Source organism: Macrobrachium rosenbergii, chromosome 51 (genome assembly GCF_040412425.1).
Source record: "Macrobrachium rosenbergii isolate ZJJX-2024 chromosome 51, ASM4041242v1, whole genome shotgun sequence".
Taxonomy (NCBI): Eukaryota; Metazoa; Arthropoda; class Malacostraca; order Decapoda; family Palaemonidae; genus Macrobrachium; species Macrobrachium rosenbergii.
In genome coordinates, this window is record NC_089791.1 from 30,353,388 (window position 1) to 30,368,207 (window position 14,820).

General features: G+C 42.1%; 2 protein-coding genes across 3 annotated transcripts in view; one reads left to right on the plus strand and one right to left on the minus strand.

Moving 5' to 3' along the window:
- The window catches only part of LOC136833249 (uncharacterized), a 105,083-nt gene that overhangs the window by 15,150 nt on the left and 75,113 nt on the right, over positions 1-14,820 (minus strand). The window lies entirely within an intron of this gene.
- Positions 10,477-14,671, plus strand: LOC136833250 (zinc finger and BTB domain-containing protein 44-like). Its single transcript, XM_067095141.1, has 5 exons — positions 10,477-11,253; positions 12,606-12,888; positions 13,175-13,398; positions 13,504-13,797; positions 13,935-14,671. The coding sequence occupies exons 1-5, from the start codon at positions 10,915-10,917 to the stop codon at positions 14,367-14,369; spliced, it is 1,575 nt and encodes a 524-aa protein (XP_066951242.1). The 5' UTR covers positions 10,477-10,914; the 3' UTR covers positions 14,370-14,671.

Here is a 14,820-nt window from a genome sequence, read left to right on the forward strand (position 1 = left end):
AACTCGCTCGCTTTCTCCGGCAAACACGTTATAGAAAAAAAAGGGGGGAGGGGGGAGGAGGGAGAGGGAGCCAAAACTAATATATCGGCGAGCGCAGATGTAAGAGTGGGCGCGTTTTATTTTCCCCGGCTACACATCATCAAATCACCGGCTTCCGAACAGACTGCAACTCGCGGGGAACACAGCAATACAGATCGGCTTCGGAAGCTGCTCGGGCGAAGGAAAAGGGAGGAGAAGGAGATTCCAATTAATCTGATTGATGACATGAATAGTTAATACGACCTCTCTCTCTCTCTCAGGTTTCTACCGGCCGACCCGTGTTTTAGGGAGAGAGAGAGAGAGAGAGAGAGAGAGAGAGAGAGAGAGAGAGAGAGAGAGAGAGAGAGAGAGAGTAAAAATAATATCGAAAGCTACACTGCAGTGTTTAAAAACATTTCTCTATCTCTCGCTTCTCAGAGAGAGAGAGAGAGAGAGAGAGAGAGAGAGAGAGAGAGAGAGAGAGAGAGCAGTCATAGAAATAAAATATCTTTAGCTCAACTGCAGTCATAAATATTTCTTTATCGAGAGAGAGAGAGAGAGAAACTGCCGTGTTTAAAACCTTTCTGTAGAGAGAGAGAGAAATATAACGCCGTGAGAAAAATGCCGTGTTTAAAACCTTTCTGTAGAGAGAGAGAGAGAGAGAGAGAGAGAGAGAGAGAGAGAGAGAGAGAGAGAGAGAGAGAGAGAGAGAGAGAGAGAGAGAGACCGTGTCTAAAAATACAATATCATGCCCTATGCTCACTTACTCAAGGAGCACGCAATTGTTAAGAAAACATGTAACAAATAACGGCACCTCAATCAACTTTCCTGTATTTTGGCAAGCAAGAAACGAACGTAGTCTAGCTTTTTAAAAACAAACCGTCTGACGATTTTCTCAGCCCATGTAAAATCCTCATCGAAAGTTGATATGGCTGGTCCCTAACCCGTTTCAATCGCGTCTCGTACAAAGGAATTAGATAACGGAGGTTCCACACCGTACAGAGACTATTTGCCGTTTTAAGAAAATGCTGTCAGATGTTAAATGACTGACAATGCAGAGAGAGAGAGAGAGAGAGAGAGAGAGAGAGAGAGAGAGAGAGAGAGAGAGAGAGAGAGAGAGAGAGTATTACCAAAAGATTAGAACTTTCTTGTGTAGGTGGCAAAGGACGAATAATAAAAAGGCCTTGTTTTAACATTAATCCCATACACCCTTCACATTCTCCCTACAGGTCCAGACCGCAAACCTCTCCCGAACTGTGAATGACCCACCACCTCATCTACGTCAGCGATTTTCCCTCAACATTTTCGAACCTTTTCATCAGTACAGAATCCACACGTTCACTCCTACGTCAACTTTCTTCCTTCTCAGTATACTAAAATGGTACTTGTTTCATACACAATCACTAACAGCACTTTTTTTTGGCTTTACAAGGCGCAACTTAATTTCTCTGACACTTGGGATGCAAAAGTCTGCAAGAATAGAACAGAATACAGGCTTTAGGACAAAGACCAAGCTCTGGGACCATTGAGGTCATTCAGCGCTAAAACAGAAATTGAGAGTAAAAAATGTTTGAAAGGTGAAACAGGAGGAAAATATCGCAGCTGCACTGTGAATCAACTGTTAGGAGAGGGTGGACAGGAAGATGGAAGAGAGAGAACATGAACGAAGGCACAGTAAAAGGAACAACGTCTGCAAGAGTTCAAACCGCACACCTGGCTTGGAAGCTGTCAATGAGAAACTTGTCAGAAAGAAAAATTTGTCAGAAAGAAAAATGTTCAAACTGCAGGGTCATTCTAGACAGGGGTCTGGTCGTGTGCATATCTACACCTGCGTCGATGGTTGTATGGAACGCAACCGATCTACCTGTCGATAACACCTGTCTTTTAATATCTTACAAAAATAAAAGGCTACGAATATAAAGCCTCTTTATCCTCTTCCAGTCACCATTATTGAAAAGAAAAACTAAGTAATAATAAGAAAATTATCAAGTGTTTGGAAGAAGCAGAATTGCATCAAGAGAGAGGGTGCAGGTGCAGGTGCAAGAGAGAGAGAGAGAGAGAGAGAGAGAGAGAGAGAGAGAGAGAGAGAGAGAGAGAAATGATGCTCGAGAGTCGAGGGAGTGGGATCGAGGCAGCAATCATACTTTTTGTAATTGCATGTGAAGCCGCGAGCCATGACAGGGAGGACAATGGTCTTGCAGAAAATATATATATCAGAAATAAAGAAGTTCGTTGGGCTTAGGTTTGGTTAAGACCCGAAAAATTTTGTGTGTTGAAAAAATAAATAAAGAGGTATCAGTCTTTACGTTTGACGAAAAGAAATTTGTGATGACAGACGTGACTATTACACACCCACACACACACATTACATATAATATATACATACATACATACATATATGTTTGTGTGACTCCAAAATTAAGCCATCTTATCTAACGGAATCAACAAAATCATAATAAAAAACTAAATAATGTGTTAACTATACCTACTGAAGGTGGAAGCTGAATTATCTACAACCTAGGTTAAACTTGACCAACACATAATGTAAAAAATATCATAAAATCAAATAACTCCTTTCACGAATGAATGTAAATTCAACCCAACCCCAAACCCGGATAAAAGAGAAGGGATGAGTGTGAGGGTAACCGCCCCCTCCCCCCAACAACCCCGCCCCCCTTTGGAATAACGGGCGACAATGAGGCCCTACTGCCAACGAGGCGAGTATGAAGTCAGAATCTGAGGTCGCTCTAATCTGACGATAAAAAAAAAAAAAAAAAAATAGTAGCAGTAATCTTCACTGTAAAAGATGGTGAACTTCACTGTAAAAGATGGTGAACTTCACTGTAAAAGATGGTGAACTTCACTGTAAAAGATGGTGAACTTCACTGTAAAAGATGGTGAACTTCACTGTAAAAGATGGTGAAACTCGATATAACAGGAAGCCCAAACACACAAACGAACATACACCCGACTAGCATCGGATCCCAGCTATTTTTCCTACCACGGATATACTCTCTCTCTCTCTCTCTCTCTCTCTCTCCCTTGCAGGGCCGGAGAGAGAGAGAGAGAGAGAGAGAGAGAGAGAGAGAGAGATAGAGCGCCGCCGAGCAGCGAGCGAGAGTATAACACTCAACGCCAAGGTAAACTCACCTGAATAATTAAGGCCCTTCAACCGCCAATTAATTAGGAGGTAATTGCTTAATTAAAGCTGTTAAACACTACAAGTTCAAGAGAGAGCAGGCAACAGAAATTAGCCAATATTTGCGATTCATTAAAGACCCGGCTCTATATTACTTAATTAACCCACGTCCTGGGAAGGAAGGAAGCAAGGAGAGAGAGAGAGAGAGAGAGAGAGAGAGAGAGAGAGAGAGAGAGAGAGAGAGAGAGAGAGAGAGAGAGACGCCGACCTCGGTTCAAGTGCCCAAACGATATCAAAAGCTCTGTGCTCAACATAAATGTACATGGTGGGAGGTAGGTGAGGGAGGGGGGGGAGGGGGTGGATGGGAAAGAGGGGGAGCTTAGATTAAGGAAAGAAGAGAAAGAAAAGATGATGAAGAGGCAGGGAAGCGAAGTGAAAGAAACGAGAACTGAGAATGAGCGGGGAAACGAAGACGGAATTCAACACGGAAAGATGATTCCAGGTATTTTACAATATAAATCACTAGACCAAAAGGAAACGCGAAAAACTTCATTCATAAAACTGAAAAAAAAAAAAAACAAAAACAAACACGAACTTCGACCTTCCGCTTGCATACATGTTATACACATACAATACACTTGCCATGTATACATCTGTAGACAAGTTCATTACTTGAATGGATGTGTAAACGTACACATATTATCAGTCAGAAATAATTTATGTAAGTTTGATAAGTGATCTCTTCTTTCTATATTTCCCATTACCTTCCGTTACTCCTTTCTAATGAACACCATAATATTCTCTGGAAGCTTGAATTTTAAGTCAATGGCCCCTGTGGTGGGCTTGTACCATTTGAATAGGGTTCATCTTGAAGGAACCTGGAAAAACTAGACGTCGAAGTAGCTCCAGGAATCATGCAGAAGAGTGTGCTACTAGAAACAGCACACACTAAGAAAAGTGATGGACTCCTAAGGAGGCAGGATGCAAATCGGAACCCCACACTATAAATACCACCCAGTCGAATAGGATGACTGAGAAAAAAAAAATAATAATAATAACTTGCCCATCTTTAACTCTCGGTTAGCTAACTTAAATAAGAAGACTAAAGAATTCCCGTCATAAGAATATAATAATATATATATTGTACAGTATATACATAAACATTTCGTCAATAACCGCTTTCTTTGGCGTCGTCACTTTGACAGTTCCAAAAACGTCCATTCTTGCTACATTGGTAATTTAACGGACCTCAAAAAATTAGAGTAGTAGCTGCCTTCAATTCGCCCTTCATACCTACGAAGAATTCTGTATTAAAATCTACGACAGCGAGACCTGATTATTTACAGATAACTGTTAATGAACATGTACCTATTTCGCTCCTTTTAAGGCTGAATCTACAACTCGTCACATAATTATCACTCTGCCGAAGTCTACCACACAACGACACTGTCGTCCAGAATAGAATACAACAGAATGTAGAATTTAAGCCAAAGTTCAAACGCTAGGACCTATGATATTATCCAGCGCTAAAACTGAAACTGACAGCATGAAGGTCTGAAAGGTGTAACAGGAGGAAAACCTCGCAGCTGCACTATTAAAGACCGCTGGGAGAGGGTGGAAAGTAAGATGGAAGAAAGAGAATGTGAACGGAGGTACCGTAAAAGGAATGAAAAGGGTTGCAGCTAGGGGCCGAAGGGACGCTGCGAGGAACCTTAAATAATGCCTGCAGTGCACCGCATGAGGTACACTGGCGGCACTACCTCCCAACGGGGCTGTCGTCCAGTTTTTCAAAAGTTTTTCCAGTTAAAAATCACAGCCCAGTGACTAAAATTTGGTACAAATCGACGTACAGAAATCCCAAATCAAGATGTTTTCAGGATGAGTGATACTCCTTCTGTGGATGCTCTTGTGTCGATTATCGACTCCTCTTGAACAGGATATGGAATTTAAGCCAAGTGCCAAGCGCTGGGGCCTATGAGGTCACTCAGCGCTGAAAGGGAAATTGACAGTAAAGAAGGTTTGAAAGGCATAACAGGAAGAAAATCTCGCAGTTGCAATATGAAACAACTGTTAGAGAGGGTGGAAAGTCAGCTGGAAGAAAGAGAGTATGAACGGAGGTACAGTAAGACTTCTCTGGAAACCCCTTCGAAACTTCAGAGGCCTGTGAATTCAGTTACAACTTTCGTCTTTAGCTATAACTTGGGTTTTTTTTTTTTACACACGGAATTGCTAAATGGGTTTAACATAAGCTTCAAGGCTTCTAATGGGGTTCACCCGATATTTCCAGAACTGATTATTATTATTATTATTCAAAAGATGGCACCCATTCATATGGAACAATCCCACCAAAGGGGCCACTGACTGGCATCATTGTGGATTTCTTCGCCATTTTTAGTGACTCGTGCGGTTATGAGATTTTTCTAAATAATAATAATAATAATAATAATAATAATAATAATAATAATAATAATATAGTAAATATATTACTATATGTACAATAAACCAAAGACTTTATTTTACATAGTAATATATTTACTATATAATTGTGGATTTTTATTACATATTGTTTTTCACGAAATTGTGAATCTATTAGCAATAATAATAATAATTCTACGCAATGCCTTATTTCGTGGAATCTGAGACGGCGCTAACCGTTCGAGCTTTTAATCAATGCCAGATATCGCTTAATGAAACTATTCTTCAGCCACAACTATTCCGCCAGATGTATTGAATTTGCCCCACGGCGCAGAAAACGTTCAACAGGACTGAGCGACCCTTATTTGAACTTTCCACTGGGTCAGGTCCTCACAGATTTGCAGTTTGTGGGATGAAAATTAACCCTACGCATGGATGAAAATTATCCCCGCGGATGGATGGAAATTAACCCCACGCATACATGAAAATTAGCCCACGCATGGATGAAAATGAACACCATGGATGGATGAAAATTAACCCCACAGATGGATGAAAATTCACCCTATGGATGGATGGAAATTTACCCCATGGATGAATGGAAATTAACCTCATGCATAGATGAAAATTAACCTCAATGATGGATGGAAATTAACCACATGCATAGGTGAAAATTAACCCCAAGGATGGATGGAAATTAACCTCACGCACAGACGAAAATTAACCCCAAGGATGGATGGAAATTAACCTCATGCATAGATGAAAATTAACCCCACAGATGGATAAAAATTTACCCCATGGATGGATGAAAATTAACCCCAAGGATGGATGGAAATTAACCTCATGCACAGATGAAAATTAAACCCAAGGATGGATGGAAATTAACCTCACGCATAGATGAAAATTAACCCCACAGATGGATGGAAATTAACCTCACGCATAAGTGAAAATTAACCCCAAGGATGGATGGAAACCAACCGGCCGGATACCAGGTTAGGATACCGGGCTCCTCTGTCGCCAGCCAGATTATTCAGAGAGGGTGACGATTTCCTAGGATTGACGAGGATTCTCTTGAGCCTTTTAATAATTATTTGTTCGAAGTATTCTCACAGACGTATAAGTATCCCACGTCGAGATACAGAAGCAGTGTCCCAGTGGTCTGTTTCAGCTTATTTTCTGCAGTCTTAGAAAGAGAATTTAATTTCATCCTCACCCGAAAGAATAATTAACCTGATAAAACCCGACAATTCGGCCAAGACACTCCAATGACTCTGATCTAAAGAATCCTGCTCAAGGACTCTCCCAGAACAATGATACTGATCTAATGACTCCCCAAAACAATGACTCTGATCCAATGACTCTAGTTCCAATGAATCATGCTCCAGTGACTCTCCAAAAACAATGACTGATCCAATGAATCCTTTAGACCAATGAATCTTGTTCCAATGACTCGCCAGAGCAATGATTCTGATACAATGAATCCCCTAGGACAATGACTCCTCTTCCAAAGACTCCGCTACAACGGCTCTAGATCTGCAGTCTGGGAAATGACATTTCATCCTAATTCGAGCGAGAGAAAAAGAGAGAGAACCTTTTTGATGAATTAAATTAAACTCTCGTATTTCTATAACTTCATCATCTAAACCTGAAGACATTTCAAGTATATACCACGACGGAACGAGAGAGAGAGAGAGAGAGAGAGAGAGAGAGAGAGCAGAGTTCAGTGAAGGCGAGGCACCTACAAGGCAGTCGAGTTTATTTGTTCGTCGAGCATAGTCAATGAGCCTTTAGCCTCTGTGCCCCGCCTCGTTAATTAAAAGATTGCATCATTATAAATTAATTAGGCAAGCCTTTTGTTGGCCCCCTAAGGCTCTGTAGGCAGCGGGAGCTGAATCTCATAGCCGCGGTTACCGCTCTCTCTCTCTCTCTCTCTCTCTCATCCCGTTCCGTCGTCGTGGTATATTCGCCCCACATGCGAAGGGCTTATTTAAAGCTTGTGTTTATATTTGTGTGGGGAAGGATTAGGAATCTCTCTCTCTCTCTCTCTCTCTCTCTCTCTCTCTCTCTCTCTCTCTCTCTCTCTCTCTCTCTCTCTCTCTCTCTCTCTCTCTCTCCTTATTTTTTCCAAATATTTTGTAGTAGTACCTATCCGCAGTGTTCCTAGGAAGCCAAATAACTAGAACGTAAGAATGCCGGGATTGTATCGAGTCAACTTAATTCAAAACGAAATATGAAAGTTGAATGTTAATGAAAAAAAATATGGAAGCTACTGAGACGATTCACATATTGACTAAGGCTAGCGTAAGGAGGATTTAAGAGGTAAAAAAAAAAAAAAAAATGGGGGGGTCAGCACTGGTTTGACAAGAATAATTAGGTGGTGGTTTGGTCATGGAGAGAGAATGGAAGAGAATTTTTTTTTATTTTTTGGCCAGCGATCACAGGGAAGCGTGTGACGTTTAAAAAAGTGTGTGTGTGTGTGTGTGTGTGTGTGTGTGTGTGTGTGTGTGTGTGTGTGTGTGTGTGTGTGTGTGTGTGAGAGAGAGACAGAGAGAGAGAAATATGATGATGAAGAGGCAGGGAATGAGCGGAAAACCGAAAGAAGAAATCAAAACGGAAAGATAATTCAAGGTACTTTGAAAACAGAAATCACTAGACCCCCAAGAGTAAAAATACGAAAAACCTCATTCATATAGTCGTAAGAAAACCTCCTCTTGATACTGAAGGAGGTGATTCCACGCAAAAAGGGCGCTTGGAAAATACACGACCACTGGCTGCAGTCTCGGTGGATTCTGCCTGAGAATGCGAGTATAAGACCTCAGATGGACGGCCGATGGTTTGCAAGAGGGACTATAACGGACATCAGATTCGGCGGAGATGATCGCGTTGAACGCACACCACGAGCAGTAATGCGCAGTACAGACACTTGGGTATCATGGATTTGTAATGTTATAATCTCCATCCATTTTCATACCTTATAAAGCTGTTAATGAAAACTGCTCAATCATCCATGGACATTTTAGTTTCATTTAACTTTAGAAGACAAGAGGTCTCAATGTCAGAGATGACGAGCAACAGGAGTAAAACGAAGAGAAGGAAGAAGAGGATTCTTATACGCTAGAGCCTCTAGACTCCTAGGGGCATCGCCCCCCCCCCAAATCCCCCAGGGGAGCGGTCAATCACGGGCCCTACTCAGAAAGGGACGATCGATGGATGACACCTGTCCGATGATGCCGACGAGAGCGGTGGCGAAATCGCGTTCCCATTTGGCGGTTTTGGGCAAGAAATGAAGTGACGGGGAGGGAGGGAGGGGAGGAAGGAAAGAAAGGGAGAGGGGAGGGGTGAGGGAGGGAGGGAGAGAGCGAGAGAGAAAGAGGGGAGGGGCGGGAGGCAGTCGTCGGGAGGCCGCAAGGGTAAACACCATTAGCAATATTGTGTTTATTCATTCAAAATACCGAGTTGGTCGCCTATGAGCAATGTTCACATGTGTAAACGGACTCTCGGGCACTTCCCCTCTTCCACCCCCACCCCCGACACACAAATCTCCTCCCCCCAACCGCCCAACCCTTCCCCCACACCACCCACTTCCTCCAGGGAGCAAAGCAGCAGAATCCCGTGGTATTCTCCCTCGCTCTCTCTCTCTCTCTCTCTCTCTCTCTCTCTCTCTCTCTCTCTCTCTCCTCTTACCACTTCCCCTTCCCTTCCCTCACAGGCACTTTCTCTCTCTCTCTCGCTCTCTCTCTCTCTCTCTTTTCCCTCACCCCCTGTTTCCTCCTCCTCCTCCTTCTCCTCCTCCTCCTCCTCCCCTCGGAGAGGCCCGCGGCCACAGACGCTTAATTCGGTAATGGAACGCTTTTCTCGAACCTGTTAGTTTAAGTTGCCAAAAGAAAATACAATTTGAAGTGTGTCAACATGTTTTTGGTGTACAGAAGAAGAAGAAGAAGAAGAAGAAGAAGAAGAAGAAGAAGAAGAAGAAGAAGAAGGAGGAAGGGGGAGGGAGAAAGGGAGGGAGTGAGTGAGGGAGTGCGCGCGAGAGAGCATGCTGTCGCTGCTGCTGCGTACGAGTGTTTGAGAGAGAGCGGCGACAACTGACAATGAAAACGCTTAAACGTGAAACGACAGTTTTTACAAATCTTTCGTCTGGTGAAATCTCACTAAGAAATCCTTTCGATGATTGGGATAAAAAACTTATCGCTCTTAAGAACAATAGGAACGACTGGTAATAATGAAACAATAGTTAAAATAAATTATTCTATATATACATATCTTAAATTGTTTTCTTACAAGCTTTGCTTGCCAAGAAAAATAAAGAAAAATAATTTTTACGAAATATGAAAATTGTGCAGAGAAATACTGGAGATTCAACAGTGCTCTCTCTCTCTCTCTCTCTCTCTCTCTCTCTCTCTCTCTCTCTCTCTCTCTCTCTCTCTCTCTCTCTCTCTCTCTATATATATATATATATATATATATATATATATATATATATATATATATATATATATATATATATATATATATATGTTTACCAAATACAAAACACAGACTTAGTGAGCTCAAACTGTATAAGGTACTATGAGAGAGAGAGAGAGAGAAGAGAGAGAGAGAGAGAGAGAGAGAGAGAGAGAGAGAGAGAAAATAAAAGCTAGCTAGCAGCAGCGAACCCGCAGGAAAACATTTGACAAGATATAATTCCCAAAAGATGACCAAAGCTTCCATGGATTAAAAAAAAACGAAAGAAAAAATTAAAGAAAAAAAAAGGGGGGGGGGAAAGCAGTCAAACATTTCACATACATTAACGCAAACCGCACTGCTCTTATTTGCTTTGCCGCGATTGGCCAAGAGAAACCACAGCCGCCCAATCACGGGGCGGGTCGGGCCAGCCTTATGTACACGCCTCGTCCAAACGTGCCACTCAGTCGCCTCTCGGATTAGCCCACGAAAACGTACGAGTTCGTCTCTCGTCGCCAGTGACGGAACTATGATCCATCTGGGAACTACGCAAGTGCCGATTACTTCTTCTCTTGACTGAATATGTATTATTACATCTCGTATAAGAAGAAGGTTATATAAGCTACGCAACTACATTTAATTGTATTTGGCCAGTGACAATCAAAGGGCATTATTGAGAACCATAATGTTTTCTCTTCGTTCAAGATTGTTTCCGAAATAAAATCTCTCTTGCGTTTGATACACGTACGGGACTCGAGCATCTTTTAACGTATTAAGAATTAAAAAAAAAAACAGTTTGGTCCTTCATGTGATTGTTTTAAACTCTCGATCAAAGGAGTAAAATAAAAAAAATAAAAAAGTTGTGTGTGAAGCAACGCGGACGACACCAAACCCTCAAAATGAGTGGCGACAAACCGCCGCCCACCAGCAGTCCGTCTACGACCCCGGCCGCGCCTTCCCCAGTGACGTCCGGGGGCGGCCGCCCCCCGCCGCCCTTGTGCCCCATCCTGCAGGAGGGCGAGGATTACGACGCCTGGGTCCTGGCGGGCGGGAGGCTCTTCCGCGCCCACGGCTCGGTCCTGGCCTCGCACAGCGCCTACCTGAGGGCGTGCGTGGCGGGTACGTGCGACGGGGACACGAGGGTCCTCCTCCCGCACGTGCCCCCGGCGGGATTCGCTGCCGTGCTCGCCTACATGTACACGGGAAGGCTGCCCCTCACGCCCGCTACTCTCTACGAGGTCCGGTAGTCGTGACTAGTGACAGACTTCGATACTGTACACTTTATAACTGCCCTGATACTATCTCCTTGCATTTTAATACATTTTTATCTGTTAATTTAATTTTTCCTTTTTTAACGAGCAAGATCTCTCTTTTTTCTCCATTTCCCTTACTTCCTCTTACTTCTTCCTCATGAACACCATAATATTCTTTGGAAGCTTGAATTTCAAGCCAATGGCCCCTGTGGTGGGCTTGTTCCATATGAATGGATTTCATCTTCTGAATAATAATAATAATAATAATAATAATAATAATAATAATAATAATAATAATAATAATAATTTTATAGTTTCACAATATTTTTTCTCAAAATGGGATTCAGTGATGCTAACACCTTTTAAATACTACCCTTGATTTGAGAAGCCAAATTTTTACTATTAATGTCTCAAAGTCTCGTATTAGTTTTTATTGAGGATGTTCGATACTATATATATTTTGTTCTCAAAAAATCAACATCTAGTATCTGGTTTTCCTCTTGACAATATAATGACGCATTTACATAAATTTCTTGTAACCTTTTTTTTTTCACCAAACTGCGTATTCAACATTTGAAATCTCATTACTGGTTTTATTTTTTTACTATACGGCTTCCGCAGAGTACTTCTTAACTTCTACAATACTTAGTTTTTCAACATTCTTTTGCAATATCCTAGATATTTTTAATTGGAAAATTATCAATTCCCAACTCCCGAATACAACCATTTTTACTCCATATATGGCATAATTATGGCTACTTTACATTTCTTGGCAAGCTTATGTTGCATTGCATGCAGTGTGTATGTATGTTTATCCTTAAGCAAAAGCTAACAAACGTTTGTCACCAAGTTAACTTATTATTCGAGAACTCGAGATTCTTCCTCCAAGCTATCGAGACTTTTTTTTTTTAAGAAGGGGGGTAACGACTGGCTCCAGAACTTAACAGGTTGGAACGAGCAATTAAACCCCATAAATCGAGCATCAAAAATATCCTTATCGTGACTATGGAAATGTGTTATACAGTAACTATTTAAGGATTGTGGAGAGAGAGAGAGAGAGAGAGAGAGAGAGAGAGAGAGAGAGAGAGAGAGAGAGAGAGAGAGAACTACATAATAGGAGACCAAGAACCACTCTGACACTTAACATCTGCTAGTGAAAGTACTTCACACGTACTGTTGTTTTGGTGGCAAACGTCTGATGCAGCTGACAAATCTGACATCTCGAAAGTCACCAAAATTCTTTCTGAAATCTGAAAGTAACTCGTAAAATATCCCAAGGACATCAGCCTAGATGAAAGAAACGACAAGCATCAACCTAAATCCACATTTTCCTCCAGGTCCTCGTCGCTGGGCACCTGCTCCAAATGCCACCGGTCGTGTCCTTGTGCCAAGCTTTGCTAACCACCACCACGGCCTCCACGGCAGCTATTGCAACGTCAGCGACCTCCCTCGACATCCCTGAAGTGCCTCCAGCACTCAGCATGTGGCGAGGATTAGCGAGACTTGTGCCACCTCACCAACAGGCCACTTCGGCATCATCCTCCTCTTTGCCAGTAACGATCATTCGACCTACTCCTACGAGGCCATGCCCCACACACCTACAAATCAACCCCCCACAAGGTAAGATTAAAGTACACTTCTGCAGCATGACACTACACCCCAATAATCTGAAATGGTCAGGATTCTTTCATTTGCATACTGGAAAATGTTTTTCAAAAGGTTTTTCCAGTTTCCTTGCGATATGCTCGACTTATTCTAGGTGGTCAAAGGAATCTCACTCTGGTAAATTGCAGATTTAACCAAAGACTAACAAATGGTTTTCTTTCCTGTTTTAAAATTACACTGAAGAGATAATAAGGAAAAGTTAGACACCTATTTATAAATAATTATTTTTGTCCCTCAACAGATAGCAATAGAGAGGAAAACCTAGATGAGAGTTCCAATGGTACTCTAGATGATCAGAGCACACGTAAACAAGCTGAAAACGTGGGGAGAATTTCAAAGTACAGCGCGGATGATAACGAGCCACTCAGCGAGAGAGTACATGCAGGAGCAGTGATCATCGATATTGCCACTTGTGATGGGCCTGTCTTCTTTGAAAGAGTGATCAACAGAGCTTACAAAGCAAATGTAAGTTATGTTTAGAACTTTCAGTTTCTCAAAGTACAGTATACTCAAGCTGTTTTGTTCTAAGAACAGGGATCATGTTTACTAACAACTCTTAAATTTTTTCAGCCCCTGGCAAGCCACGACGATTCTGAGACTGACACAGAAATAAACGTGGAAGAGGTAGATTCATGTGACGATGCAGTGGGAGCTATGTCTGAGAACACCCAACCGAGAGCAGGCGCTCTACGAGGAAACGAACTGGCCAAGTGTAGCCTGGCAAACTCGCTGCGTCTAGCAGCATCTGGGATGGCTAAAGGCAACATGGGCACTACTTCTCCACCAACCCCAAACAACCATGCTGGCAGGACCTATCACTGTGTGTACTGCAATCATACATTCAAGAGCCACTACTGTTACCAGGTAATTGATTCATGTTAACATTTGTCTTTCAGTTGTCTATCCACTTGACAATTTTTGACCCCTCAAACTATTCAGAAATTTTGCTAAGATGTCCAAAAATGCAGCACTATGTAACACCATTCACATACTCTTTCTAGAAACACATGCGACGTCACATAAACCCCATCACGGTTGAAATTGACAAGCTGAGAGGATCTAGCGCACCTTCACCTGGCAGCACAGACATGGTCCACGAACAAGACGGCAGAGACTGTTGGGGAGAGAGCAGCAGAGGAGGGTCGACATTCAGCATTCCAAATGGAAGATCAAGAAGCACATCACCGTACAGTAGTAAAAGCCTTTCTCCTGCACCAAGTGGTGGCCTCAAGATCCTCGACTTGAACGTTCAATACTTCCCTTGCAAAACGTGTGGATCAAAATTTCCAAGTTACTACTTTGTGCACAAGCATCGCAGACTCTGCCACCAAGATGAGGAAACCTCATCTGTCAGTGAAAAGTCGTCCAGACAATCGACGCCAAAGAGTCTGCCAGCTTCACAGACACCCACTCCAACGACAACTTCCACAATTTAAAAAAGTGGAAAAATATGAATAACACAAGTCATACCAAACTAAACTCCCTCTCAATACTCAGCAACTTTAGACAATCATTTTTCCAAACTTTGTCAAGATGTTAAATGACGCCATGGATTATTTTGGAAAAAAAGACCGCCCTCATAGAACAATATGTGTACTACTCTTAAGTGTTCACGTACGTGATAACTGCACTGATAGTTACGAATCCCATGTGCCCTATAGTCTAAGTCGACTCCTTAACATGTAGGCTGTGCTTTGGCCTATGTAAATATGTCCTCCAATAAAAATTTCCAAATTTCTGCACCTGACACTTAATTTTAGCAAAACCAAATTTGGTTAAAAAGACAAAGGTTATTTGCTGCTGAAGCAGTCAAAATTGTGTTTCTTGTTATATATTTATCATCATCAAACTTTGGGAAACATATAGTCTATTGATAAAAGAAAGGCA